This window comes from Strigops habroptila, chromosome 5 (genome assembly GCF_004027225.2).
Source record: "Strigops habroptila isolate Jane chromosome 5, bStrHab1.2.pri, whole genome shotgun sequence".
In the NCBI taxonomy this organism is placed as follows: Eukaryota; Metazoa; Chordata; class Aves; order Psittaciformes; family Psittacidae; genus Strigops; species Strigops habroptila.
The window spans coordinates 61,395,326-61,421,791 of record NC_044281.2 but is presented as its reverse complement, the minus strand read 5'-3'; the positions used below and the strand labels follow the sequence as shown (position 1 = coordinate 61,421,791).

At 44.6% G+C, this 26,466-nt stretch overlaps 1 protein-coding gene across 22 annotated transcripts in view; it reads left to right on the top strand.

Moving 5' to 3' along the window:
* Positions 1-26,466, top strand: part of PAX2 (paired box 2) — a 100,579-nt gene that overhangs the window by 28,853 nt on the left and 45,260 nt on the right. For 20 of the 22 annotated variants that reach the window (XR_003991460.1, XR_003991464.1, XR_003991462.1 and 17 more), the window contains 2 exons: positions 17,836-17,921; positions 20,005-20,124. Coding sequence is in view for 15 of the 22 variants with exons in the window: in XM_030486490.1 (XP_030342350.1) it covers positions 17,836-17,921; positions 20,005-20,124 (206 nt within the window). In the remaining 7 variants the exon portion in view is untranslated. The remainder of the gene's footprint in view (positions 1-17,835; positions 17,922-20,004; positions 20,125-26,466) is intronic. The other 2 variants (XM_030486495.1, XM_030486488.1) reach the window with 1 other exon arrangement.

Below are 26,466 nucleotides of genomic sequence, written 5' to 3'. Positions count from 1 at the left end.
GCGTCTTGGTGCCCAGCGGGCAAAACTTGCAGGGCTGGTGGCACAAGAAGACATGGAATGGAAGGGAGTGTGGCCCATTTCAGGTGGATGTGTATACAAGGAAATGCCCCTGGCACAGTGAAAGGCAGTGGATAATGTGATCCTGGGAAATACAGTCTTTAGAAGAGTGTGAGAGGAGGGTGCCAGCCCTGTAAACGAAGCCCTTGTGCTGCTTAGAGCACCACCTTTCCAAAATGAAAGCCTTCTGCACCACTTGAATGTGCTCAGGGATCACTCTGGGCACAGTGAGGTAATTTGAGCATGGAAACCTGGGTGCGTTTATGCAGATAGGCCGCTGAGTCTCTATTGTTCCACCAGACAATCTTCTCTGTAATAGATATTTGGGCGAGACATGCCCTATACCCCCTGACATGTGTACGAGGAGCAGGAGCGTGGGCATATCACTAGGGCAACATGTCCAGCTGGGAGTATAGACTTATAGCAAGTAGGTATTACTGGTCTGTGTAACAACTAGGAATAGTCTTATCCATGAAAACAATGTTGTAACTCTGCAGTTACATGCAGGGAGTCATAGGGGTGAGGAAGGCACAGCAATACATGTCTTGGAAGCCTGTCTAGGTTTGTGGGGCTCTGCACAGGATTCTGCGTGACTGCTTCCTAATGGCAAGGCAGTCGCGTGAATGCACTGATGAACTGTGGCTGTGAACAGACGCATGGGGAGGTCCTAGCAGTGCTCGTGTCTTTTTGACAGCAGTTCTTTTGGGTAGACCTGAGGATACGGTGCTATGGCAGCCATACCAACGCACTGAGGAGAATGCAGCTGGTGAGATGAGCAGCGTCAGTCACATAAATGTGTGCGAGCGTGTGTACGGCAGGGTGGCATCTGCTGAGATGTGTGAACACAGGAGGTGTGTGGCAGGGCAGGTACAGGTACATATACACAGAGACATCACGTACAAATGTGGGACGTGCCTATCGGGGGTACCTAGTGCATCTGAGGGAATGACGGGTGTATCTGGCATGATATATTTGTCAGGAACTCTATGTGTGCTAGTTCATCTGATACCTGGGGATAGTGGGGGCAGAGGGGTTATGCTAAAGGAGATATTTCTAATGACAGCCATAGTTTAATGCACGGGATTCTGCCCTCCTTTCCTCTTCCCTCCGCTCCCTTCACACTCTTCTCCTCATTACCCAGGTTATCTTGTTTGGGTTAAGAGGCCAATTTCAACAGACTATAATTGAAGAGTGAAGAGAATCTGATAAGATAAGGAAGGGACATCATTCCTCAAGGGATCAATAGAGGTTTCATGTTCCTCCTTCCCCTGCTGTGTCCCTAACATGCTAACACTCTGTGTCCATGGGCCTGGTTTATTTGCTCTGCTTGTCTGCAAGCCCAGAAAGGAAGCGTGGGAGCAGGAGGGGCTGTAGCCCCGTCTGTCACATAGCCAGAGCAGGGGAGGGGGCAGAAGGAAGGGACAATGAGGACACTGGTGGTGATACAGTCCCCCTCACCTCTGAGAGCCAGGAGGAGGCACAGAAGTGACAAGTCTGATGCCCTCCTGGCTCTGGCAGGGGTATGGGCTCACAGCGGAGGTGTTCACCTTTGGCCTTTTATCTTGGCGTTGTGCTCTGCAAAGGAAAGATATTGATAATTTGTCTAGACTTGCTTTTCCTAGAGTCCCCGTGCAGACAAGCCCGAAGCTTTCTGTGAGCACTTGTGGGGCAACCTCTCAGGGCCCCTCAGGGTAAGGGAGGAATAATTACCCCTACCACAATGAGGGCTGGTAGCTGCTCCTGATTAGGTTTATGTTAGGATCTGAGGTTCAGGCTTGACAGCCCCAGTATCTTACAAACCACACTTAGTAGTTTTTTTGACCAAACCAGCATTAGAGGATCCCCTTAAGAAACATGGAGCTGCCTCAGCAGTGACTAGAAGTCCCTTCATGGCAGAGCTGCCAGGGCTCCCATGCTGCACAAGCAGAATTTGTTCCACTCCTGCCTGATGCTCCTCAGCAGGAAGATGTGTATCTCACACAAGCAGTGTGAGGTCCACACAAACACATGCGCAGGGAGCAGCGCTGCCTGGGGCAGTACAAAGACGTCTCTCCAGGAGGCCTAGCCCCTCGCATCAGGCAAACGCTGCGGATGCTCCCCTGTCCCCACAGCCAGCGTAGGGATGCTTGGGCATGGGGAGATGAGCTGAGAGGTTAGTAAAGTGCAGGATCCAATCCAGATCCCATACAACAGGGCTGGGCAAGCTTCTGGAGAGCCTGAGATACAGAGGGGTCTGCGGCTGAGATATCTTCTTCCAGCTGATTTCTCTTTTATTTTTAACACCCAGAGAAACAGATGCTGAGAGCAAGTCAGTCATGCAGTGAGCATGTGGCAGAGTTGGGAATACAACCCAGATCCCCTGACTCCCAACCTCAGGCTTTAACCACTAGACCATGCTTCCCTCTAAGCCACCTTGAACTTTCCTCAGTGAGGATGGGGGCTACTAAGCCTCTGTGGGCTGCAGTTTACCAAGCTGTCAGGAGTGTGCTCACTGGACCGCCTCACCAGAGACAGCCTTCCTCACGCATGCTAAAAAAGTTGAAAAGAAATTCATTTCATGGCCGGTGGTTGCTTAAAAAAGGAGATTCCAGCATATGTATGTGATAAATGTTAACTGTGCATTAATCGCATTAAAGAGGACCCTATAAACTTTTCATTTCTAATTAAATTCTGGCCGGTGATTCTGGCGAAGCCAGCACACTCCGGGCCTTTGTTTATGTGGAAAATTAAAATGCAAATACAATGGAATTTATTTCCATTACTAGAGTGATATGCTGGGCTCCTCTGTTTAACAGCCTCCAATTATTTTCAAACAGGTCTCTCTCCCTCTCTCCCCACCTCTCTCCCTTCCTCACTCCCTCATTTTTTTCCTCCCCCTATTACCCTGATGCTGCTGCCCCAGTGTAAGGGGTGGGAGCTGGTAAAGCAGTGGGTGGCCAAAGGATGGTGTCATCTGATCAAGGTCAAATGCAGGCAGGAATACCAAGGAGGATGGGGGGGAAAGAGTGGGAGAGTACAAACAAGGGGGCAGGGGAAGTTAACAAGGCTTGCCATAATAGGAGGAGTAAGGAGTTACCTGTTGGCAACCTCAATGAGAAATACAAGCTAAACTCACTGGCTTGCTAAATCCCAGCCATATAGATGACCTGGCTGAGAGAAGTCCTTCCCTGATGGGATATTTTGGTGAGAAGGTACAGATGAGAGCTCACTCTGGAAGTTTATTGGATCTTTCACAGCCTTTTTTGTAGATTTTGTCTGGATGTGATTGCTGCTGGGCCAAATCCTGATGGCTGAGGAAGCACAGAACAGGCCCAATGCCAGACACATTGCCTGCGCAGAGCAAATAAATCCATGCGGCAATGACACATAATCATCGGCTGAAAAATAACTGAACTCTCTTGTTCATTTCCAAGGGACCAAATGTGCTACACTGTCTTAGGGCATTAGCGCACAATATCCACACAAGTCAGAAGCCACTGCACAAACCCAGAGATTCATTGTACATTTAAAATTTCTTAACACATATATTTACTGCTAAATGCTGCTGACACAGAGCCCCATTCTTTCTTACATATATAAGAGACCCAGGTCAGTTCAGACATGGGAACATTGCCAGACAGTCAAACACAGATCAGAAGCATCTGCTAACTGACATGGATGCCCTTCTATGCATCAATATAGAAAGTCACACAGAAGACCCTTGCAAAAGCAAGTGTGCACTTCACTGTAGATACATGTTGTCATTTATAGATCCCTTCACAGACTCAGTCAAATCTATTTGAAATTGCACAGTATAGTCTAGTCTTGGATATATTTGCGAAGAAACCCAGCATATGGAGACTTATCCAAAAACATAACTGAAAAGTCTTATCAAAACCCCTGAGTGCACCTGAAGGCGTGCACACACACATGTAAACATGTTCACATAGCCTTAGCAATACGCTGACACACAAGAAAGTGGTCACAGACCTTGAGGCATGCGGCTGAGAACCAGCCAGATGTGCCACCCCGTGTGTCACACACACACACAAGTGGCATATCCTCGGCACACCCTGCTGGCAGGGAATGCTCGGGAGCCAAAGGGATATTCTTTTAGTGCATGTGAGCATCTTAAGGAATCACCTAGTGTAAATGATCCTGCCCCAGCCTAGACAGGGAAACAGGAGAAGGACACATTCACTTACAAGACTGAAAAGAGGCCATTACCCAGTCAAACAACCCAATCCCTGACATCATTATTCAATACACAGGAGCCCTGAAATGCACACTAACTCAATCACAGAGACACGATTACAAAATAATACTGATGGAATCAATGAGACAGACATGCGGTCATACAAAGCACACCCGCCCCGGTGTTAACACACAGTAACAGCTGCCCAACAAGCAAATACAAACCAGCCATTCACAACCACAGTGGCAAAACATGGGCCCACATTCTCGAAGGAGATTTGAAAACACTGGCAACAAAAACCACACTTGCCAGAAGGCCTTTGAGAAAAACTTGAGGTGTGGGCAAAAATCTGGCTGTTGTCAGCCTAGTCAGTAACAAATAGTAAAAGCCTCAGTGAGGAGTACACTGAGCATGTTCATGTCCTAGTGAGGCTGGTGGACATCCAGGGCACTCAGGACCATGCAGGACTGCACCCATAGCTTTTGAAATAGGCTGGTCCATTAAAGTGACACCTTTGCTCAATGACCAAAAGCATCATGCAGTCACTCTTAACCACAGGGGTGCATGACTCACCATAATGCAAACCAACATAAGAAAGTGAAACCAGCTGAATATCAGAAACACAGCACATCCACGCTATAGATGGATGCCAGTGCAGTTCAGCACGCAAAGCCACAGAACCATCTCACAACGTGCCTCTGCAGAACAGCCCAATCCTCTTCCCAGACCACAGCAGCACACCCAAAAGACGCAGCACTAGTGTCTTTCCCCTTCTGAAAGGAAAAAAAGCAAAGTGCCCACATAAAACATGCTCATAACGGCACAAATAATCGACCTTCCTTGCACCTTGTAGACTGCGCCAGAGCATGCTAACCCAAGTGCTTAACACAAGGCCCAAATTTGCAAATCCTGCATGATCCTCTTGAGAAGGAGACAGGGGAACCGGACCCCAAGTCCTTTCCCTGGCACAGCAGGCATCAGCGCATACCAGGCTGCGTGCACAAGGACATGCCATTATTGAAAAAGCCAGCAAGGCTGGGGAAGACTGCTGCGGTTGTGTGTGCCTGTGTACAGGAATTCCCCTTCCTCTACTGAGTGCCGCTGCTTGTAGCCATTAAAAAGCCCAGGTCCTCATGTTGGGTGTTCAGTGAGTATTGATTCAGTCTGCAAGCAATTTTAATATTTCTTCAGGGACTTTCCAGCAACAGCACAAGTCATTAATTCACCCTCCCAAATTGCTTATTCAATAGCAGGAACATGGCTCCTGAATAAAGTCCCAGAATTTATGTGACTCACATGAGTCAGGAGGTCAAACAACTGTTATGGAGCGAAGTTAAAAATCCAAATAAAATATCGACACTTTTTTGGGGAGTGAGAGGAGGGGGAAGGGGGAAGGGAAAGAAAAGGTATTTAAAATAGGGTTTTGTTGCAATGCCCCCAGGATAAAGAACAGAAAGAGATTGAAGACAAGTTGGAGTTTGTAAAATCAATGGGATTTATTGCATATCCGCTTGGCATTTAATAACTCCTTCCTTTGCACCTCCCGCTGCTCTGTATGTACATGGAGGAGATAAACTCTTAAACAAAACTACAAATAGCCAGCCACAGTGTGCACAGATGGACACCCAAACACCAACACATGAAGGCAGGCATGCAGGGATGAGTATTACTGTAAGGCAGTGGCATAGTATCAGAAGATCTTCTCCGGACCCAGGGTCTTGACTGAGCTAGACAGAGCGCGCCACATATGGCATTACATATGCCCATATAGACAGTCTACATCCATAGTCTTTGTAAAAGAAAGATAAGAGGGAAAAGTGAGGCACACAGTGGATTAAAAAACCCTGCTCAGTCGCAAAGCCCATCAGCAGGGTGGCTGGATCAGGATCCAGGACTCCCAATGCCCAGTTAGTGTTTTTCATGGTGAAGGACACTGCCCTTTACAGGAATGAAAGCACACACAGTGACCGAGATCAGACCACAAGAAGGCATCCATCTCACAGGAGGGCCACACAAACCACACAAGAATAAATGCATCCAAAGACACCATAAGCCCATCCATATGCAGATAGACACACACACTGATACAAATACATACATGCTTTTACTGAACTCATTGCTATTCAGAGAGCACCACAGCCAGATTACACACAGAAGTAGAAACATACCTGCAGACAGACATACACACAAATGATTGCCTACAAATACAAAAGCACATACATGCACACACTGGTACATTGGTATAGCCTCATGCAGCTGTATATCCACACTGAAAAAGTCAAGCAAACTGGTGTGTAGCTACAAACCTAGATTTTACTTACAGTGGTACCTCTCTAGCTAGCCACACATAAATGGATGCCTCCCTCCCCTCCCTGCATTCTGCACAAGCATATTAATGTATAGGATTGTCTCCTTATTATATTATACTGGTAGCTGTTTCAGTGAACCTACGCTAATTTTCTACCAGTGAAAGATCTGAGACTGTAGTAGCCATCAAACAACACTTATTCATTAGCACTAACTCCGTAAAACCAAGCACACAAAAATATAGCCTAACCATCTAATCAAATATTACTTGATGGCTTGGGATGTTTAAGCAGGCTTTCTCTGATTTATTTGGGTTTTTGTTTGGCAGGTTGACTTTTTAGCAAAGATTTAGGGCAGGTGCTTTCTCTGAGTTGAGATTTTCTAGAAGGCAATTTTTCAAGGGCTTTTTTGCATTGCGATAAAAATAATGTTCAACAGTATTTTCCCCCTGTCCTTTCCTAATATGTCTTTTGACCAAATACACAGTGTGGTTTTATAATTAAGCAAGGCGATGAAAACTTTGGAATTTCCATACTGAGGGTTAAAAGGGATTACAATTTTTGCATTTAAAATATGCTTCTGTGTTATTTCTATGATTGTTTTGTTCATTATTAATTTTGCAACTGCCCTTTAAAAATGGAAAGATAGAATCTTTGGGCCACTTTATGCTACCTCCTGTCTTCTTAGACTACAATATATTCAAGAAAAAATGTAAAGATAGTATATGTTTGTAAATACCATTGTCTGTGTTCCTCTGTACTCCTCTGCCTATGAATCCTCATTGCATCTGATCTTGCCCAATCAAAGTTAAATCAAAAAATGAAGTACATGCTAATTTACAGCTGGAGGTATTCCAATTCATTAGGTGAGCAAGTACTTAATTCAGATTAAGCGGACAATGTTTTGAAATAATGGAACTGGATAAATCACTACAATTCTCTAGAATATTGTGATTTTCAGAAAGAATATCTTGTAATTTGCAATACAGTATTCCACTGTAAAAGCTGAAACTGAAAAATTTGAATAATTAGCTATTTATAACTCAGGTCTTCAGATAGTGTTAAACAATTGCTGCACCTCTTCTCTGCTTACCCCAGCTAGTGCCTGGCTCAGTGTGTCAAGCTCTGGACAAATCAGTCTTAAAGATCACTAAAGCTCAAAGGGAGAAAAGTTGCCTGCATGGGGATGTAGGGATGAGGAAACACACGTGTGTGTGAGGATCATTTAAACCACTGCTCTTGGGAGGTTGGTCGTCAGTCTGGAGTTGCTGAAGGAGTCTCAGCTGAGACAGTTTCATTGACAGGGAATATGCAACAGGCTTGTTTCCATGGGCAAGCGAGAAAATTAATCTGAATTAACTTTGCCAGTGCATTGGTTAAAAGCATTAAAACATTGTTCGGATGCTCATTCAAAATTTGAGTGTCCTAAATTGAATTTAGTTTACTTCATTTCCAAAGTGAATTAAGTTAAACTAAATTAAAGCTGCCTTAATTCTAAACAAGGGAGTCAGAGGTGTAATGAGTTTAACTAGACTGCTCTAATTTCACACATTCAGTTAATTCACATTAGTTATTTTGCACAGCCATATGTAGGTAAACCCTTAGACTGCAAACTCCTATGGAGAGGGACTGTATTTATACAGAGGCCAGGAAAAGGGGACCCAAAAGTCCAGTATACTCAATCAGCCATTGTGATAGTGACAGAAGAAGATAGATATTACAGGTTGCTGAAGGCCCACAGAAACCCACAGCTCTGCAGCTAATCGGGTCAGTACCAGGTATGAGATTTAGAAATAGAGCAGATCTGCACTCACAAACTTATACAACTATGCAAATGTACACACAGGATGAGCCTTATAATACAGCAAGGTTCCACATTAATTATGTATCAGTGTTCAGATATGTAAGATATTACATCAGGGATATTATAGCCTTGTTATGGATGAGTTCTAGGTGGTTATGACTTACTATTTGCAGTAACTGTGCTTGGTGCTGTACAAAAACATTCAAATAGCTAGCTGGTGATGGTCACAAGCCACATATCTGAACAGCCTATTTGCTTATTAAACTCTGTTAAAAACTGTAATGGTTGAATAAATATTTATTAATTCTTCATGGGGGCTGAATATATAATATGTGACCCAAATGTCTACCTCCATATAGCCACAATTATAAATCCAGACCTATAGCCAGAGATAAACAAGTATGTACATTATGTGATAAATTAAAACATACCAAGAGACAAATGCTAACGCATTTGCAAACACAATATAGATACATAAACAAAAATATAGCTCGTATTCTCTAAACATGAGACCTGATACTGACTTAAATGAGCCAAGCAGACTGGCTACAGATTTGCCTTTTCATTATAAAAGATTGTTTTGTCCTATAAATATGAAAACTAGACTGTCTTCTGTGGAGATGGGCACTAACCTTATGCTGGGAGCCTATTGAGCACCCGCACCTTGAAGTGCTCGCCTGTGTCTGACTGCTTTGGGCAGCATGATAAAGCAAGGAATAAATAATACCAAGAGCAGTGAGGACTAGAACAGAAAGGGAAGATTCAGGTTCTCTGTGGAAATTTTTCAACTTCTCAATGTGGTTTTGAATCAGAACTTTAATAAAATTCTACATCTACATTTCAGTGTAGTTGGAACCTGCTGTTTCAATAAAATCTAAATATATTATTCTAATTCTGATATTTTTATTATAGTCTCTCATTCACCCTAAAAAGGTCGTTTTAAAGGGGAAAAATACTTCCCATTCTGCTAAGGCTTGAATTATCACAATTTCGTTAATTTCTTTAAAACCCAAAGTTAAAATAACATTAAATCTAAACTGACACGTTCTCAGCAGAGTTTTGATTTTGGAAAACATCTTCTACTGGTATGGATCCACCATGAAATTTTCACCAGTTCTGATAAATGTAAGGGAGGCACACACAACATCACCCCTGTAAAGGGGACAATTTATTTACCCAACACACACAAGTGTATACTGCAGTGCAGCACTCTACAGGATACAGAGATAATACACAGTTAATACACAATGCTGCCAAACCTGAAAGTTAAAAAGTTTTGAGTCGATACCCTCCAAAAGGAAGAGATTGGCATAAAATTCACAAGGCTGTAAATAAGAATGTATTTGGGTTTCTTTCCTTTGCCTCCAGTTCTGGCCCCTTGGGAGGCAGCCAGGTCCCACTTTCACCTGGTCTTTGCAGCCATGAAAGCCAGAAATATCTTGGTATTAAATGAAAGCTGAAATAATTGCTTATCTTCAAGATCTGAGGTTTTACACAAAATACCAGGTATGGCATAACTTGCAAGAGAGTTGAAAATGTTATCTACATTTATCTGGTTCCTCCCAGTTCAAGACTCCTTTCCTAGTACACACATGTCTTCTGTTAATCAAAATGAATGTCCACAAGGAATTCAGCACAGACTCCTGAATTTTAATAACTGGAAATAGGCTCAAAGCAAAGCTTTCAATTAAAAGTTCCCATGCTCCAGATTAAGATATTTAACCCTGGCAAGCCCATGTGTTTCTGTATGTCTTCCTTACTCACTTGTTGGCACAGCCGCTGTTCTGACAGCTCTGGTCCATGCTGTGTGGTAGTCACCAGTGTGCTGGCAGCTCGTGGGGCTGGACCCTTTGCCAGCCCCATGCTGCTGCAGCAGTGCTGCTAGCAGGACCCAAGCTGGCCAGTCTCTGTGTAACAGAAGATGTCACTTTGAACTGCAGTCATCATAGTGTAGGTGTACTCTTAGGAAATGATTAATTCCTCAGAGCTCAAAAATTTCTGGGTATTTTCATGGCGGAAATCTCTTGTCAGTGAAGGGGACCTAGCCACCAGCAATGCTTCTCTCCTGCTTTCTTCATGTGGATTGTTGTTTTTGAAGCTTTTGGTCTTTTGTTGCAGAGATTATGAGTTTGTTGAGGGGGAATGGTAGATCTGTAGCTGCTGGGCTGGATACTTTTACAGGTGCTGTGAGTTGACCATCTGCTTCGCGGTTGCCTACGATAATAGAATTTGGACTTGATGACCCTGGTGTTTTCTCCCAGAACTATGTTTCTATGTCCAAGACCAGCAGAACTCTTTTTGTCCTTTAAGATTTTCTTAATTCACCTTAAACCCAGGATGTCAAACATCTACACCCAGGATCAAGTTTGTTTCTAGTATTTTGTAAATTGTATGACATCTTCTAGATGTTTGGGTTTTAATGAATTTCTGTCTTTCCTGACTGCAAAGAAAGCCTTCCAAATGTGAACTGAGTGTAATAAAAGTAGAAACACCTGCCTGAGGAAGTTTCTATGCTGCAGTCACTGCTCATCTGCAGCTCATGTAGATAACTTTACCGAGCTTTAAGCCAGCTAGCTTGGGTCCTGATTGCTCTGTAGCCACAGCGTTGCAACTATTCAAGCACACCTTCTGTTTCCCAGGTGGGGTTTGCACCTTGACATAAATCCACTTGAATGAACGGGAAAAATGCTTCTTAAGACCTGATGCAGCAATTTATTCCGGGAGTTCAGAATATGCAACCAATACACGTGGGGCTGACCACTGCCAACCCCATCAGTACCAGTGGCATGAAGTTGTGTTACTGCCTAGCAGAATGTGTTAGCAGGCCAACTCCTGCCTGGCAGATCTCCTCCCTCACAGAAGGCAAACATCTTCACCTTTCTTTCCTCCCACCCCTCTTCCTTACATCTGGACTTGTACCGTGTAGCCCAGCAGAACTGGAATGGGCAGAAATCTGCTAGAGGCCAAACATTAATGCTGTGCTCAAATTAAATGAAAAAAACCCCATATGGTGTCATCATGGGTCACTGATTTAAAACAACAACAAAAAATCCTAGCTCCTCTCTAAGCCCTTCTGATACTAAAACTGCTGCTGTGAATTCTGCCTCTCCTCAGAGTACACCCAAGAGATGCAGTGAGAGAAAAGGGCAGGATTGGGCTTTCTCTTGTGTTTGGAATGAGCAGGCTGACCTGCTCAAAACAAAGTGACACTTTTTTCCCATGTCTTCAGGCATGATATCAGTGTAGTTCCAGTGAAGTTGATGGACCTACACAGATTACCAGCAGATGAGGAGACAAATCTTCTCGGGGGGGCTAGGATTGTGTTTTAAGATATGAAAAGCAGCTCCATTTTGAGCTCTCATGTATTTGGAAGCTTTATGAAAATAGATCTCTCTTCAGGCACCTTTTAGGACTATCAATCTACCTAATCAATCTAATTAATCTGTCATAGTTGTGCTTACACTAATGTAGTACAAGATCACCCTTCTCCTCTCTACCTTTCCAAAAGGTAGGGAGAAGGAAATGCAATTTTCATAGAAGGAGAGAGTTTGAATGTGTGAATATTGCTCGTGGCCCTTAAATATGGCAGAGTTTGAAGGCATTCTGCTATGTTGGCAGGGAGCACCAGAGCCTCAGGCCAGCTAGCAAGGAATCTGAGTCTGCTGCTCCTGCCAATGTCAGCTGTTGTTCTGAGGGTTGCAAGCGTTGTGGTAGGTTTTGAGAGCAGTAGGAGAAGCTACTGCCCCACCCCCCCCCTTCCCAGTGGAAATTATGTTGTGGCTTTTGGGGGGCAACTACAGCTCTGATCTTCCCAACTGCATCTGCAAATTCAAACACGACCACCAAAGCCAGCACAGCTGAAATACAGCTCCCATTGCCTTTGCCTACCTTCCCCTCACACACAGCCACTGTCAGCAGGGTACATGTCACTTCTGCTTCAAGCAGGAGAACGAAGCCAATACTGTGCTACAGCTCGCTGAAGCACTTACTTGGCCCCTGTTATTAGAGAGTCTGAGCCCTTCACTCCTCCTTCCAGCTGTCCTCACTGTGCCCCAGGTGGCATGGCAATGCTCCTATCTTCACACTTCAGGCAGGAAACAGAGCACAGAGAGAAATGCCATTTGTCCAAAGTCTTGAGAGGTCCATGACAGAGCAAGGAACTGAAGCCCTTTCCCTCAGTCGGATTAGGCTCTATCAGACTTTCTATTTCCCTTCCTTCACCTCCCAAATCCCTTGGTTGTTTTTCCTCACCATGCTACGAAGCTTGCTTTGTGCAAAGACGACTTTTTATTTCTCTCTTCTTTTGCTCAACTGTGAATTCAGCTGCATCTTGACCCATGCACAGAAACATAGGACTCTCTCCTATTTGAACTGAAGCCACGTTTAGAGCTCTTTTTGCCTGCACAGCACCAGTCTTGCAGGTGGGATATTGTTGGCACCATAGAGGCTCTCACCAAGGAGCCCAAAGCTGCCTCTTTCCATCCCAGGTTCTCCCTTTTTTCCTCGGGCATGCTTTGGCACTAGCATCACTGGGGTGGTCACGAGCCCTTTTGTAGGAAGCAATCTGATGCAGAGAAGGCATCACTGTCTCACTTAGCCCCGCACCAAGTCCCCCGCAGGCTGCCTTGTCTCTGCCGCCAGCATAGCCCGTGGGTCAGCAGTGCAGCCCTGCGCCAATTAAGCCATGCAGCACAGCAGAGTGTGTGTTCCTTGGCCATCACAGCCTCCCTTGGACACTGCAGAGAAAAGGCTGAGGCTTCACAATGTTAGCCTTCCAAGAACCGCTTTAATTGCCCAGTAATGCACACCCTGGGGTCTTGTAATGTGCTTCTAATATGGAGCATTTAAAATATGAATACGTCAAAACAATTACAAGGAGTTTGGTGCTCTGCTGAGTGTATCCTTCCACCCCGAAAAATAGTCCATGACAAAGGAATACCATGAAAGTGAGGATACCAGTGCTTTCTGAAGTCTGACAGGGTCTCCTTGGGGCAGCAGGACACATCACTCTTTCCCTTAATGCAACTTTCCTCCTTTCCAGATTAAAAGAATCACTAGAATGGGGCTCCAGATGGTTCAGACCTACCTCATCTCCCTCCGATCAGCCCTAGCATGATTTTGTTTTAATTTGAGATACCGTCTAAAGACTCTGCCAGCAATAGTAAGAAAGAAGAAACCACAGAGTATGTCAGGCAGTAAGAGAGTTTGGATAGAAATGTCAGAGAAGCAAGGGTCATTTCCTGTGATCTGTTATTCTTTTAGCAAATAATTTCTGGACAGGTTTAGAAGTGATTTTTTAGTTGCTTATTTATAAAGAGTGAAAGAAAGTTCTGCTGCTCAGGAAGGACTATGGCTTACCTAATTTATCTTCTAGTGTTTCTCTACATTCTTGACCAAATTTAATTAGAGCTTGTTACAACTGTCATATGAGGAGAGATGGTTTTTGTCTGTCCATCTGTATTCAGAATCAGCAAAAGGAATAGCGTTAAAACTGCTGAACATGATGAAATAGAAATCAAACATTGGAAATTCATGATCTAATGCTGAATGTTTAAGAAAGTTGAAGGCATTTGGAAACAGACAGTTAGTTTCAGCTGGAGCTGTATGCAGTATTAACTCTAGAAAGAGTTACTACAAGCCAGCTATGGTAACTCATGAATTTCAGGAACGGATGTATAATTCACAGTATGATACTATGTACTGTAATGACATTATATGCCATTGCTTAAGATAATATCGCATATTAAATTCAGATTGTGAAATGAAGTTCAGTTGCTTTACTGCAATCAAAGATCTATAAATGTCCTGTTGCTGAAACCTCAGAATATTGTATTAAATCTGTGTATATTCTCTGAAACTCAAAGTAGACAACTTGTGCAAAAACCTCCCACTGGAAATGAAAAATGGGAATTTGCAGTAAGTACCAGTTTGTGCCCCTAATTAAACACAAATATGGTTTTCGGAGTCACTAACTGTGATGGAATTAGAGCAGGGATGAATTTAGTCCTAAGTGACAATTTCTTCTGGAGAAAAAAAGAGGTTTTTGAAATACTGGCGTTTACCTCAAGAAATCAGCACTGCTGACTGGCATTCCAGGAATTGTGTGCCTAATGCTTTTGGGAAGGGCTGAGGAAGCGTTCTGCAGAAAGGCTTGTCTTTCTCCAGTGCCTGGAGGCAAGAAGAAGCCATCAAAGGCAGCAAGAGGTGAGCAAGGTTTTGCTCCCTCTTACACAGCAGTAATCCAGAAATCCAAGGTTTGAGGCAGCAGAGCTGGCTTAGTGTGTATTTCAGTTTCCAGTAAGGGTGAGAAGCTTTCAGCAATCCCCAAGTTTAAAGACAGCATTATAATGCTGCGTCTGTTGCTACAGGACCAGGTCAGCTCTGTTCATCTTTCATCTGCTGTTTCGTTAAGTGGTCTCATGTAGGACAGACTCACTCGAAGCCTCCTAAAGCAGCAGCAGCGATGCCCAGCTATCCTGCTGTTTATCACTGTTCCTAAATGAATTGATCCAGAGGGATGCACTGCTGTATTCCATATTGAGTGTTCGGGTCCTGAAATTTCTCCTATTTCCTTACAACACTAGAGTTCAGTCACAACTATAGGGCAAAGAAGAACCACTGGAGAGAGCCTCTTCATGACTTGCTGCTTCTTTTAGTCATAGGAAATACCTTCTTCCTGAGACTTCAGGTAGATTTGCTGTGCATTTGATGCCAAGAATTATTTGACCTAAGACACTGGAGGTTGCACAACCAGAACTGCACCCCTTTGCTCACTGTTTCCAGACACTTCCTCTTGATATAAAACCAGTTTCATGCCTGAGAGGGGAACATTTTTGAACAGAGCCTTTCACCTCTGGGTCACTAGCTGAAATCTGGCCCTGGTTGGTAGTGACCGAAAATCATTACCAGCTGATGGCTACTTGGGGAAATGAGCTGGTGAGTCTCATTCCAGTTCCTAATGGACACATCTCAGCAAACACAGTCACAACTGGCACTAACTGGCATTCTCAGCTGAGAGACCACAAACTGAACAGCGAAGGAAATGAACCTTGCTTTTCATCCCCTGCCTGGCTTTCTGAAGCATTACGGACAGGCATTCTATACCACCATTGTTTCACGGGCTGGGCTTACTCTAAATGGCTTTTCAAAACTTTGCCATTTTTGTGCAGCATGATTCAGCACAGCCTGATCGGCCATCCCAAGATAATTAGGCTCATCTATGGTTCCCCTCTGTAGAAGCTGAGCTGTCTGATGCCACCTCCCAGTATGAATGGCAAATCTGATGTCATATCTCAGTATGAATGGAACTGTCTGATGTCACCTCAGTGCTAACAGGACATTTTACAATATGACATCTAAGGCTGCAGGGGAGATCTTCTAATCCATTCACTGTGCCACACTACACTAGAACATAACACAGTATAATGTGTAGGTTAACTTAGGCACCCTCAGGCAAATTTTGGATAGATGGACAGATGGATGGATGGATACATTTATACAAAGTATACATACATTATATCACTGTATTGATTTTTAAAAAGTTCCAGGTCTGCCTGGCTATAATGAGATTTTTGAACTTTGTGTTGCGATCAATGAGAGGAATATTATTGGCCTGGAGAATTGATATACCCGCTCTCTGCGGCTTGTTCTGCTCCTGGACTGCCCCTGCCCCCAAGGTGTACGATTCCATCAGACACTTAACCTCTTTTACAGTGTCATCAGGCTAAAAGGAGTCTAATAGTGACACGGGACTTGTGCTCAGCACTCTGGCACTATTGCTTTCCTGTCACAAATAATTTATAGCTTTCTATTTCCATCCCTTTGCCTGCACCCCATCCCCTTTTTCTGTTTCTCTGGGCTGGGGGAAATCAATAAACTCACACAACCAGAGTGGCACTTCAGGGGGTTTTAGGGGGATGTGAGAGAAGAGAAAAGAACAGAAAAAAACAGAAAAGAAGAAAAAAGTTGTGTTATTTGCCCTATCACAGACTTCTCACATCAGCTCCTCAGCTAGTACAAATCAGCATGACCTCAGAATCTGGCCGTGTGAGGTCCTTGGACACCTTCTCTATAGGTCCTCAGCAGTTATAGATTACCTCGTACCACTGACCTATACGGGGTGAGGACCTGGACCTCCATCCCCAGCTAGAACCTTGATATTCCCTGCCTCCAGCTATGTCCCAGGCAGCCTCTCTGCCACTCCAAGAACTGTCCAGACTTCATTATGTGTGTATCAGAGTTTCTTAACATACCGAGGTGATACACTCTGAAATACCTGTCTTTTCCTAAGAAGGTTTCACTCTCAGGAGACGTGCTTTTTCAAAAATGCCCTCTCAATGTCTCTGCCTATCTCTATCCATGCCATACCACCCACTAGCCAAACATGTGCTCTTTGAAGTTTTGCCAACTTATTCTTTAGAATAAATCTTTAAGGGAAGCTCTCTCTCGGGTGGTCACGGAGTTATTTGTTTTCACTTTCTTGAGATATTTTTGGGGAGAATTTAAAGCTAATATAATGCAGGGCTGAGAGTTCCAGAAACTCAGGCTGAAGAGCATCTGCAGCCTTCACCCTAATTGGAAAGGCTTGTTTTAATCCAGAAAGGAATTTGGTCTTGATGGCCTTTGCAGGTCATGGCTCATTGGCCAAGTTCCTTGGTGAGGCGGTTGTTCCTGAGCCACAGATACCCACACCTGCCAGTAGGCAGGGACCTTGCCAGTCAAGTACTAGGTGCTAGTGATTTTCTTTCACCACTGACCTCAGCTGGATTTAAACCAGTGACCTAGAGGTGAAAGATTTCATGTAACAAGAAATAGAGCACTGACAATTACAGTTCACTTTATTTTCATTCTGAGATGTATTATGAACTTTGTGGGATTCACTGAGACATCTTCTTGAGTTCCCATGCTGAGTTCATTCACCTCCTGATAAGGACCAATTTTTGCCCTCTTTGCTGGAGCTTCTTTTTCCGGGTTAACTATATCCCCTCACCACTTCCTGTGGATGCCTTCTGCTCCCACCTTCTCATTTATAAAGGGCAATGGCTTTGGGCAAGCCTTCCATCAGTTCAAAGCATTCAGCATTCAGTTCTATGCCAGAAAGGTATTTTTTAGGCACACAACAAAATTAAATCTACACCACTTGTAAATCCAGTAGTGGATCTATTAGCTGCAAAGACTGCCTTGTGTTCATGCTGGCAGATCAGGTCATAAATGATAATGCAGTTGCTAACACACAGGACATCCTAGCTTACCTGAGCACCACAGTTTTGCAGTGAATACTCAAGTTTGGGAAAAGATGAGAGAGCAGAGCAAGGACAATCCCCTAGGAACTGGACCATTGAAGCAGTAGAGTCAGGACCGCGAGAAGGCAAATGAAGTCACTCTGCTACTCCCAGAGCTCAGGCCAGACCTTCAGGTTCCGAGCTGGGATCGCGGGTATGAAAAGGCACAGAGAAGTTGCAGTTGAGTTCTGAACGTGTTTTGCTCTTTTTCAGGATCATCAGAACCAAAGTTCAGCAACCTTTTCACCCAACACCAGATGGGAGCGGGACAGGTGTGACTGCACCAGGACATACTATCGGTAAGAAGATTGGCATGAGGGGTGGTGACAGGACAAGTGGAAATGAGGATGATGCTTAGTTGAGGGAATGAAGTCTGACAAGCAGATGCTAAACAGAGCAAAAGGAGGGATGGGGAGGGGGGGAGGGAAGGAACCTCAATGGAAATCAGAGGTTTCTGTTCTTCGTTTCCCTCGTTGCATTGCAGAGAAGGGAATCATGGCAGAGAAAACAGCCCAAGGTAGGGGTTTGCCCAAAGTTATTCTTTCTTAATATCCATTTCATATTCACGCTCTTTCCTTAGCTTCCCTAGGGAGAAGTATTTACCACTACCCTGTTTAAGCATCAGTCTTCAACTGCTGTCTCCTTCTTAATCTGATTCTCTTTCCCCCTCTCTCTCCCAATTTCTTATCTCTCTCTTTGTTGGAACTGGCCCATTTCTTAAAGCTAGTAAAAACAGACATGGGTAAGATATTCCCGATGCCTCATAACTGAGTTCTTCATTGTTCTGGCTCTGCAGTAAGGTATCCTATGGGTGTATTTCACTGAGAAAATGCATTTTCTGCTGGGGGAGATGGGTTTATCAAGGTGAGCAGAAGATGGAGGCTGTAATAGTGACCAAATGTGTTAAAGATACTGTGCTAGATGTGCAATGAGGTACTTTTCACTCTGTGGGCTGTATGGTGCATATATTGCTGTAGCTTTATCCAGTAACACTTCAGAGCAGGAAAAAACATGCAATATTTTGGGATACTGTGATATACAGTGGCTTATTCGTGGCAAGACACTGTCTGAAATACTGTTGGTTACCGACAGTTAGCTGCTATACAAGGATTTACTGGAGAATACTAAGATTTACTGGAAAGTGATGTCTACATGGGACAGAGCTGGCAGATATAATTCTGTACATGAATTGTGTTCTGGAGCACAGTGAAATTAATGGGCCAGTATGGAAGAGCATTTCTGGATGGCCTTTTAATCCAATGGCAAGTCCAATCTTGCTCATTGGACTGGGAATCACTAACTACAACAGATGGAGCTAGCAAGGAAAAGTAGTGCATGTCTAGGGAAAGCACTGGCTGAGCTGGGATAGTGATTGCGAGTTCTGCCACTGGAGTGTCTCATTGCTCTGGGATGAAATGGGAAGTGTGGGTCTACATTGGATACTGTTGACAGGTTCTGCTCCATCCAGGAAGGCTTGTATTGGAGGTATTGATTGCTTCAGGACAGTGCTTTATGAGTTGAATGATAGGTAGTGGCCTGCAAGAGACTTGGGATATTCTCCCCATTACTGGGACATGCTGGGACATAATGGGCATGCCTACTGGATGCATAGCTCTACTTGTTCTGTACTCGAAAGCCCTGTTTATCATGAAGTGATCATTTCTAACCTGGATTACTTGTCATTTCTGATACACTGGAAACCCATGAGCAGTCTTGGGCAGCCCTGAGTGGCAGGAGGAGTCTGCCTGTTGACATTGGTCAGTGCAAAAAGGAGACACTAGATTTTTATTAATCTGGGTTGGAGTATGTATCACCAACTCACGATTTGTTCCAGTAGGGAACTGAATTTATTGAACCAACAGTGAAGTGCTTCTAACCCTATGCTAAGAAGGTAATTTCTCAATGAGTGTTTTGGATGGACACGTAAGAAGCTGGTCTGGCTAAGACAGAACATGTGCACTCCTGGTGGAAAAATGCTGAGAGGAAATGATCTGGCAAAATATGGATGGACTAGGAAGTCACTAGAGAATGTGGGCTATGCACCATTGCACTCCGTTACCATGGCATGCACTGGGAAGCCTGCTCTGAACTGGGATATAACAACAAGGTTTAGTTAGCTTCTTGATGGAATACACTTGCTTGTTATTAATGGCCCTGTACTGGAAGGCGGTTAACCTATGGTATAGGAATGGACTGGCAAAGCTGGGATGCAGCAATTTTAGCAGTAGAACAAGTATGAGTCTTTCAGTGTGCGGGACTGGAAGTCTACTTAGTGCCCAGGCTTTCCTATGAGACTGGTGGCATGTGTAGCTTTCAGCTGGGGGATCCCTGAGTGCTGTGCTGCTCTCTTCATGGCCCTTTTTCCCTTTTCCTTTTGTCCAGTGCCCAGCACAGCATCCCCTCCCGTCTCCAGTGCCTCCAATGATCCAGTGGGCTCTTACTCCATTAACGGGATCCTGGGGATTCCTCGGTCGAATGGCGAGAAGAGGAAACGTGATGAAGGTAGGGGGAGGGGAGAAGCTCATCCTCCCTTTTATATTCTTTGTCCCCATGTACAGGCTCCAATTTCAGGCCAAGGTTTGCAGCTGCTCCAGGGGCTAGATCAGTTTTAGCAACAGAGACCAGTTCCCCGCCACTGCCCTGCTGGCTTGGAAGGCTCTTCTTCCAAGGCCCTTTCATGACAGGCTGCGTCTCCAGACGTCTGCTCAGCAGGCAGAGAGCCGTCTCCATTGCTGGAGCTGATCCCAAGTTCATTCACTGCTGGAAACGGCTGGAACTGAACTCCCCAGGTGCCAGCAGGTGCCCAGACTTTGAACTGTGGGTAAACATGGTTTCCCCGACTCACTCGTTTCAAACAAAATGCCATCTTGGAGAAGCACCAGCAATGTAGGAGTTATCTTTCATTCCCCTTACAAACAAGTTCCTGCCCTGTGAAGTGCCATGAGCTACATTAGCTGGTGATTATAAGGGCACAGTTTTCAATGCGTAGCATCTACCACAGCAGAACTGCCATGCTTGCAACAGTCTGAAAGCAGAACAGGAGGTCTTCTGAGTACTGTGGCCCTAAGGTTGTTATCTAAGACTTTCACTAGGGCTCTAAGGAATTAGGATTAAGCCATCTCCTTTTCCTTCCTACCTGCTGGGAAGGACTCAGAGCAAAGTGAATCCCGAAATGAGCCAAAAGTTGGAGGTCTAGATAGACTGAGTCAGGATGGGTGGGTAAGGTCTTGGTGCTCTTATGGTGGCTTTGTAAACTTTTTTCCCTTAAATCTTGTTCTTTTAATTTGATGCATTCAAAAATTGAGGGCCAGGAGGTGAACTTTTCTAAGAGTAGTGTTTGTTCAGTACAGCCCTGCCTTCAGTATGTTGTTTTCTACTGTTGTCTATTGCATGGGAGGAACCTCTTGGCAGCACTGGTGGCTCAGTATGCTGTGTGTGCTGTAAGCATGAGGCTGTGTGGTACAAGAGAACATGAGGGTTCTCTGTGTGATATGCGGTGAGAAGAGAAAGTTCTCCTGAGAGAGATGCTGCATTTTAGGGGTTTGCTAGTAATCTTCTCAGCATTGGTTCTGGTGAGGTTCACATCTGTGAGTTTTTGAACCAAATAAGGACAGTAATCCCAAGGGGGGGAAAAAAAAAGGCAGTCATTGTGACCCCTTTCTCCCTAGTACAAAGTGAAACGAGAGGCAAAGACCCAATCCAGCTCCTGTTAATGCAAATGGGAAGACTTTTGCTGATGTCATTGGAAATTGGATCAGGCCCCAGAGGAAGATCCATTTCCCAGCTAGATGGCAGTAGGGCCCAGCTAAGAGAAAAGTATAGCAATGGAAGGGCTGAGTCAATGCCTCAAAGTCAAAAAATGTCAGGAATAAGACATTGCAAACGTTGCAAACCCCTCCAGCATTTCCCATCATTACATGTACAGCAAATAGTGACATTTCAAACTGAGTGACAAGTTTCTTTAATGTTTGTGCAAATCTCTTGGCAGTTATTTTGTTTTATTGAACCCCTGTTCTCATACAGTCCAGAGTGGTGATCACCAGCTCTCAACATGGGGCCTCCGTATCTCATTTTGAAATGAAGCAGTTCAATCTGGCTTTGGTGGCCATTCTTTCCAAATACCTGGAAAGATCATGCCACTTTAGATGCAGCCACACAGTCACTTCCAGCCTCATAACCTGAGCTTTTCTGGAGCGGTACAATTAAACACAGAAACAACCGAGCAGCCATCTAAGACTGTGACACTTCACAATGATATACTGACAGTAGGAACAACTCTCTGTTGTTGTCTGTCCTTAATTCATCCCAGATTTGATTTATGAAGGGCAAGCAACACTCTGCAACTCTCTGCTGTTGGCCAAGAGCCCATATATCCCACTAGGAATCAAAACAGTACCAGACAATCCTGGAGACGTTGCTTGCCTTTGGTTCTCAAGAGTTTTAGGCAGAAGCTACATTTACAGCTACAACTGCAGCTACAATTACAGCTGCAACTACCTTAGAGAACAGCCTTCATCTTGCCATCCCACATACCTCCTGCAGGGAGATGTCGCACTCCTGTCCCAGAAAAACTTCACATGGGACCCCCTGCCAGCTGCTGAATACCCCTACCCAAGGGTTGAGTTATCTGGGCTCACACTGGCCTTAAGAAATGCTGAAAGACATCACCACTTTGCAGGGTTGGGTCCTAAGGCTAGAAGGGTCCATGGCGGGGTTTGCACAGCCAGTGACCTGCACTCACTCCTGGGCAATCTCCCCTGTAGCAATGAGGACTGTTCTTGTTCCTAGCTGAGATGGGGATCAGGAAAGCCTGGCAAGATATCCAGTGCAGGTATTTCTTTCATGCTCTTGCTGGATGCATACACCTCCTCAGTACGTCCCAGAGCTTCTGAGCACTGTTCTGTTGCAGTTTCTTAACTGTAGGGTTTATTCTTGTGTTGAAAAGCCCTTATGAGCTCCCAATGCACATCTACTTCCCCAGCATTTTGGGGATGGCTCTTCCCTAAAGGAAGCAGAAGAAGCAGCACTGCTGTCTCTTTTCTTTCCGCTCTGTTGGACCAGCTCTGCTGCAAGGATTCCTCTGTGAGGAACGCAGTTCAGCAAAAAGGGGGAAGTACCAAGCTGCTCCTGAATCCCTGGTTCTGAAAACCTTGTTAGCAACCTCTGTGATGGCTGGGGGGAACAGGGTGGGAGAAAGACAGAGGAGCCTCTATCTGAGCACACCCCCTCCCCCAGGTCCTCCTTGCTGCAGCTGGTGCCTACATTAGTAGACAGTAGCTCAGATGATTAAGAAGAGGAGAGATAATTATGTGTCAAGATGATGTAGCAGAACTCCCGAGTTGGACAGAAGGAGCCAGACGGATGCATGAGGTGGGCTCAGCGATGGACGCTGACAGCCAGGTGTGTCCCTCACAGGGAGTTAGAGGGAAGAGGGAAAATCCCAACCTACCAGATTTGCTGGTTACATCTGCAAGGGTAGCCTGGGAAGACTATGGCAGTCAGAGAGAGCTAGCAGGGAGGTAGCTCTGCATGCCTACTAGTCACAACAGGGAACTCTCAGATCACAAGTCTTTCCTCAAAACTCAGTGTCTTCCTCAGGTGAATGCTTAGGAAGGATGGTCGGGATTTGCTCTGTTAAGACTATGTATTCCTTTTGTTTCTGTTTTTGACCAGTGGTTGTAAACCCTCTGACTTCCGTGTCAGATTAGATAAAGCAGAGAATTGGTCTCCTATGATTTAAAAAATAATTTGGCTAAAAAAGTTCACCACCACTTGTGTAGCACAGTGTGTGCCACTTCATGCAGTTTATGGGCACTGCCAGTGCTGCTGTTATTTCCCTCTGACCTTCCCCACCGTTTACACACACCATCTTCCAGAGGCAGAAGTGGCCCTGCAGCATATAATAATTTTCCCAAGACCACTGAGGGTCTTGCAGTATCAAGCTGCAGCTGGAAACAGGAATTCCTGGCTTTTCACAATCCTAATGTTGTACTATGCTGGGATAGCAGGCCAAGCTCAGCAGGCTCACTGTCAGGCTAAGGAGCATCAATAAGAAGTCCAGAAGGATAAAGGAGAAACATAATATGCAAATATTTCTGTTGTTGCATAATCCCATATCCTTTAGATGATAGCTAAAAGGATGAGAACTGGGGTTGGAAGCACGAACAAAAAATTAGTATCATTCAATCTGTAGTCTTGAGTACTGTATAAGGAGAAAAAGGGAGAGATGAAGAGAAAGGGAAGGATGGATAGATGGATAGATGGATGGATGGATGGATGGACAGATAATTAGAAAATATGAAAACAGTATTTCAAACTGTCCTTGCATACCACAGGATCTCCAGCTGGGTGAAACTTTTGGGATCTTTACAAAACCACTCTTACTAGAGATTAGAGATAGCTCTTTCTTTCCAGCAGACCACAGACTTCCTCTATAGACCCAAATTCTCATTTGGGATTCGTCTTCCAGTGAGGCTGGTGCTGTAACATTCTCAGCATCATTAATCTTGGCCCCTGACAGTATCTGTAGTATTTGACAGTATTACTGGCAATAATATCTGCAGTGCTGACAATGGCAGAGATAATATCCCCCGGTATTATTGGCATTAGCAGGGATCATATCTTCAGCCTGTTATTGGTGGGAGCAGACATAATGTGTCCAGTATTATTAGTATCAGTAGTAATAAAACTCACAGGCTTGTTAGTATGATCAGTGCTAATATCAGCAGTAGGTTTGTGGGAGAGGAGGGGACAGAGTGATTGCTACTGTAAATGGCAATAATACTCAGGCTGTTTGCAGTAAAGGAATCCCCAGTGGAGATGGGGGAGCAAACCTGAGAAAGCAGAAGTTCCTCCTTTCCTTTCTTCACCTGGGGATCTGATGATTAAAGTGATTTACATTGAAGTAAGCAATGCAGGGCTGTGTCAGTGCAGGAGGACAGTAAAGGGTCACCAGTATTTTGGCAGGTCTGCGATGGTGATGTTTTTCAAAGAGTGTTAGCTGTATCAGTGCAGGTGGCTCACTGTACACTTCAAAATGGGGTTGAGCTATGCAGAATAGGGTGCTGCCTACTAGCAGTGGGAGCACTTGCACTGTTAGTCATGTAGCTGCAGGATAGTTAGCATAACTGCCCTTCTCATTGGTGCTACAGGCATAATTTTCTGCCATTACCACAACACCCTCTACTGAGAAGCACTGCTTTTGTTACAGGTGGTTTTCTCTTCCCTCATTCCAGATGGGAAGGCTCTGACTGCAGGGCAGGGGTTTGGCAGTGTTTAGCTTGGGGATTTTCCTGCTTGGTCATGATCTCAATTTCTTACCAGGAAAGTAGAAATGCCTCCTTCAGGTGGAGTTTGAGGCAGGGAGATCTGCAGCAGTCCCAGTCCTGAAAGTAGGTTTTTTTTTAATACTGCCCCAGGACATAGACTGTCTTGAAGGAACTCAATTGTTTAAGTGGAAGGTAGTGCAGAAAGATCTGTAATGTGCTTAAGGTCTGAGGTTTTGAGCAGATCACAGCAGCTGAATGTGCCACTGCAAGTATGATCCTATTTGTGCTGTTCAGAGTGGCAATAATAGTACGATTTCAGAGACGTAGTTGTGACATTTCAGGTGACTTTGTGCCATTGTCAGTGGCATCAACGTATGTTTGCAGGCAGTGTGGCTGTGGTTATCATATTGTTGTAACTGTATCACTATAGGTTATGGGTTTGTGATACTAATGATGAGATTAACTGTATCACTGCTTGCTATGCTGCCCCCTTACACTCAAGGCCATTTCACTTTTTACAGAGGCGGTTGTGAATTGTTTCTGGTGGTATGTCAGCATCATTGCATGCAGTAAGGTTGTTTTGATGTGGTAATTGTTGGTACACTGGTGCAGGCTGTACTGTATTGTCACTGCAATTCATATAGTTGTTACTGCAACTGAGGTAACATATTGACAGACAACAGACTGTCACCTGGCCATGAGTGAAGTCAATACAGCGATGTCACTGCAGCGCTGTGTTGAGAACTGTGTGTTTTCACAAAGTATGACCATACTGTTCCACAGCATAGTGGGGTTGTTTCAGGACATACAGCATACTTACGCTGTCATCTGCAGTATGATGGTGCTTTACCAGTGTTGTAGTTGTACTAGCGCAGAGAGATCTAGCCCTTAACTGTCCTGTAGGGAAATACACTCATCTTCTTATGCCGTCTGCATACGTTCGCAAAGAGTATGAGTGAATTATTTCACTTGACTGTATCATGGCACCTGATGTATGTTCATCTCCAGGCATATTAGATGTATTTTGGTTCTCCCAAAACTGTTGCATTGTTGAAGACAACAGAATGTGTTTGGACCCTCGCAGGTGACACAACAGCACTGCTGTCTGTGCTGTGGCTGCGTTGTTCTGTGCTGTGACTACTTGTCACCACAGCTGATGTGTTTGTGTTATTCTATATGATTGCTTTATTGCGGGTCAGCAATAGTCTTAATGACACTGGAGACACATGCAGTTACATTGTCCCAGGTGCTAACCCCATGTTCCAACATCACACACATGGCTGTAGGGTGTGCACCCAGCAGTTTATGGCTGTGCACATGGAGCGAGCAGTTTCTGGAGTGTTTCACGCTCCCACAGTGTCTTCCTCCTACTTTCCCTGGAACTCTGTTGTTGCATGCAGTGTAGCTGAGTTTCCAGTGGCTGTCATCATGCAGGATGGTGTATCACTGCAAACAGCAGTGGTCACAGGGGACATCCAGTCTCATTGTGACTATACACACAAATGTAGGTAACACTCCTTCCATTCTAGATGAAAATGTAAATTGAAGAGGGAGTTTATTCTTGGCAGCCACCGCT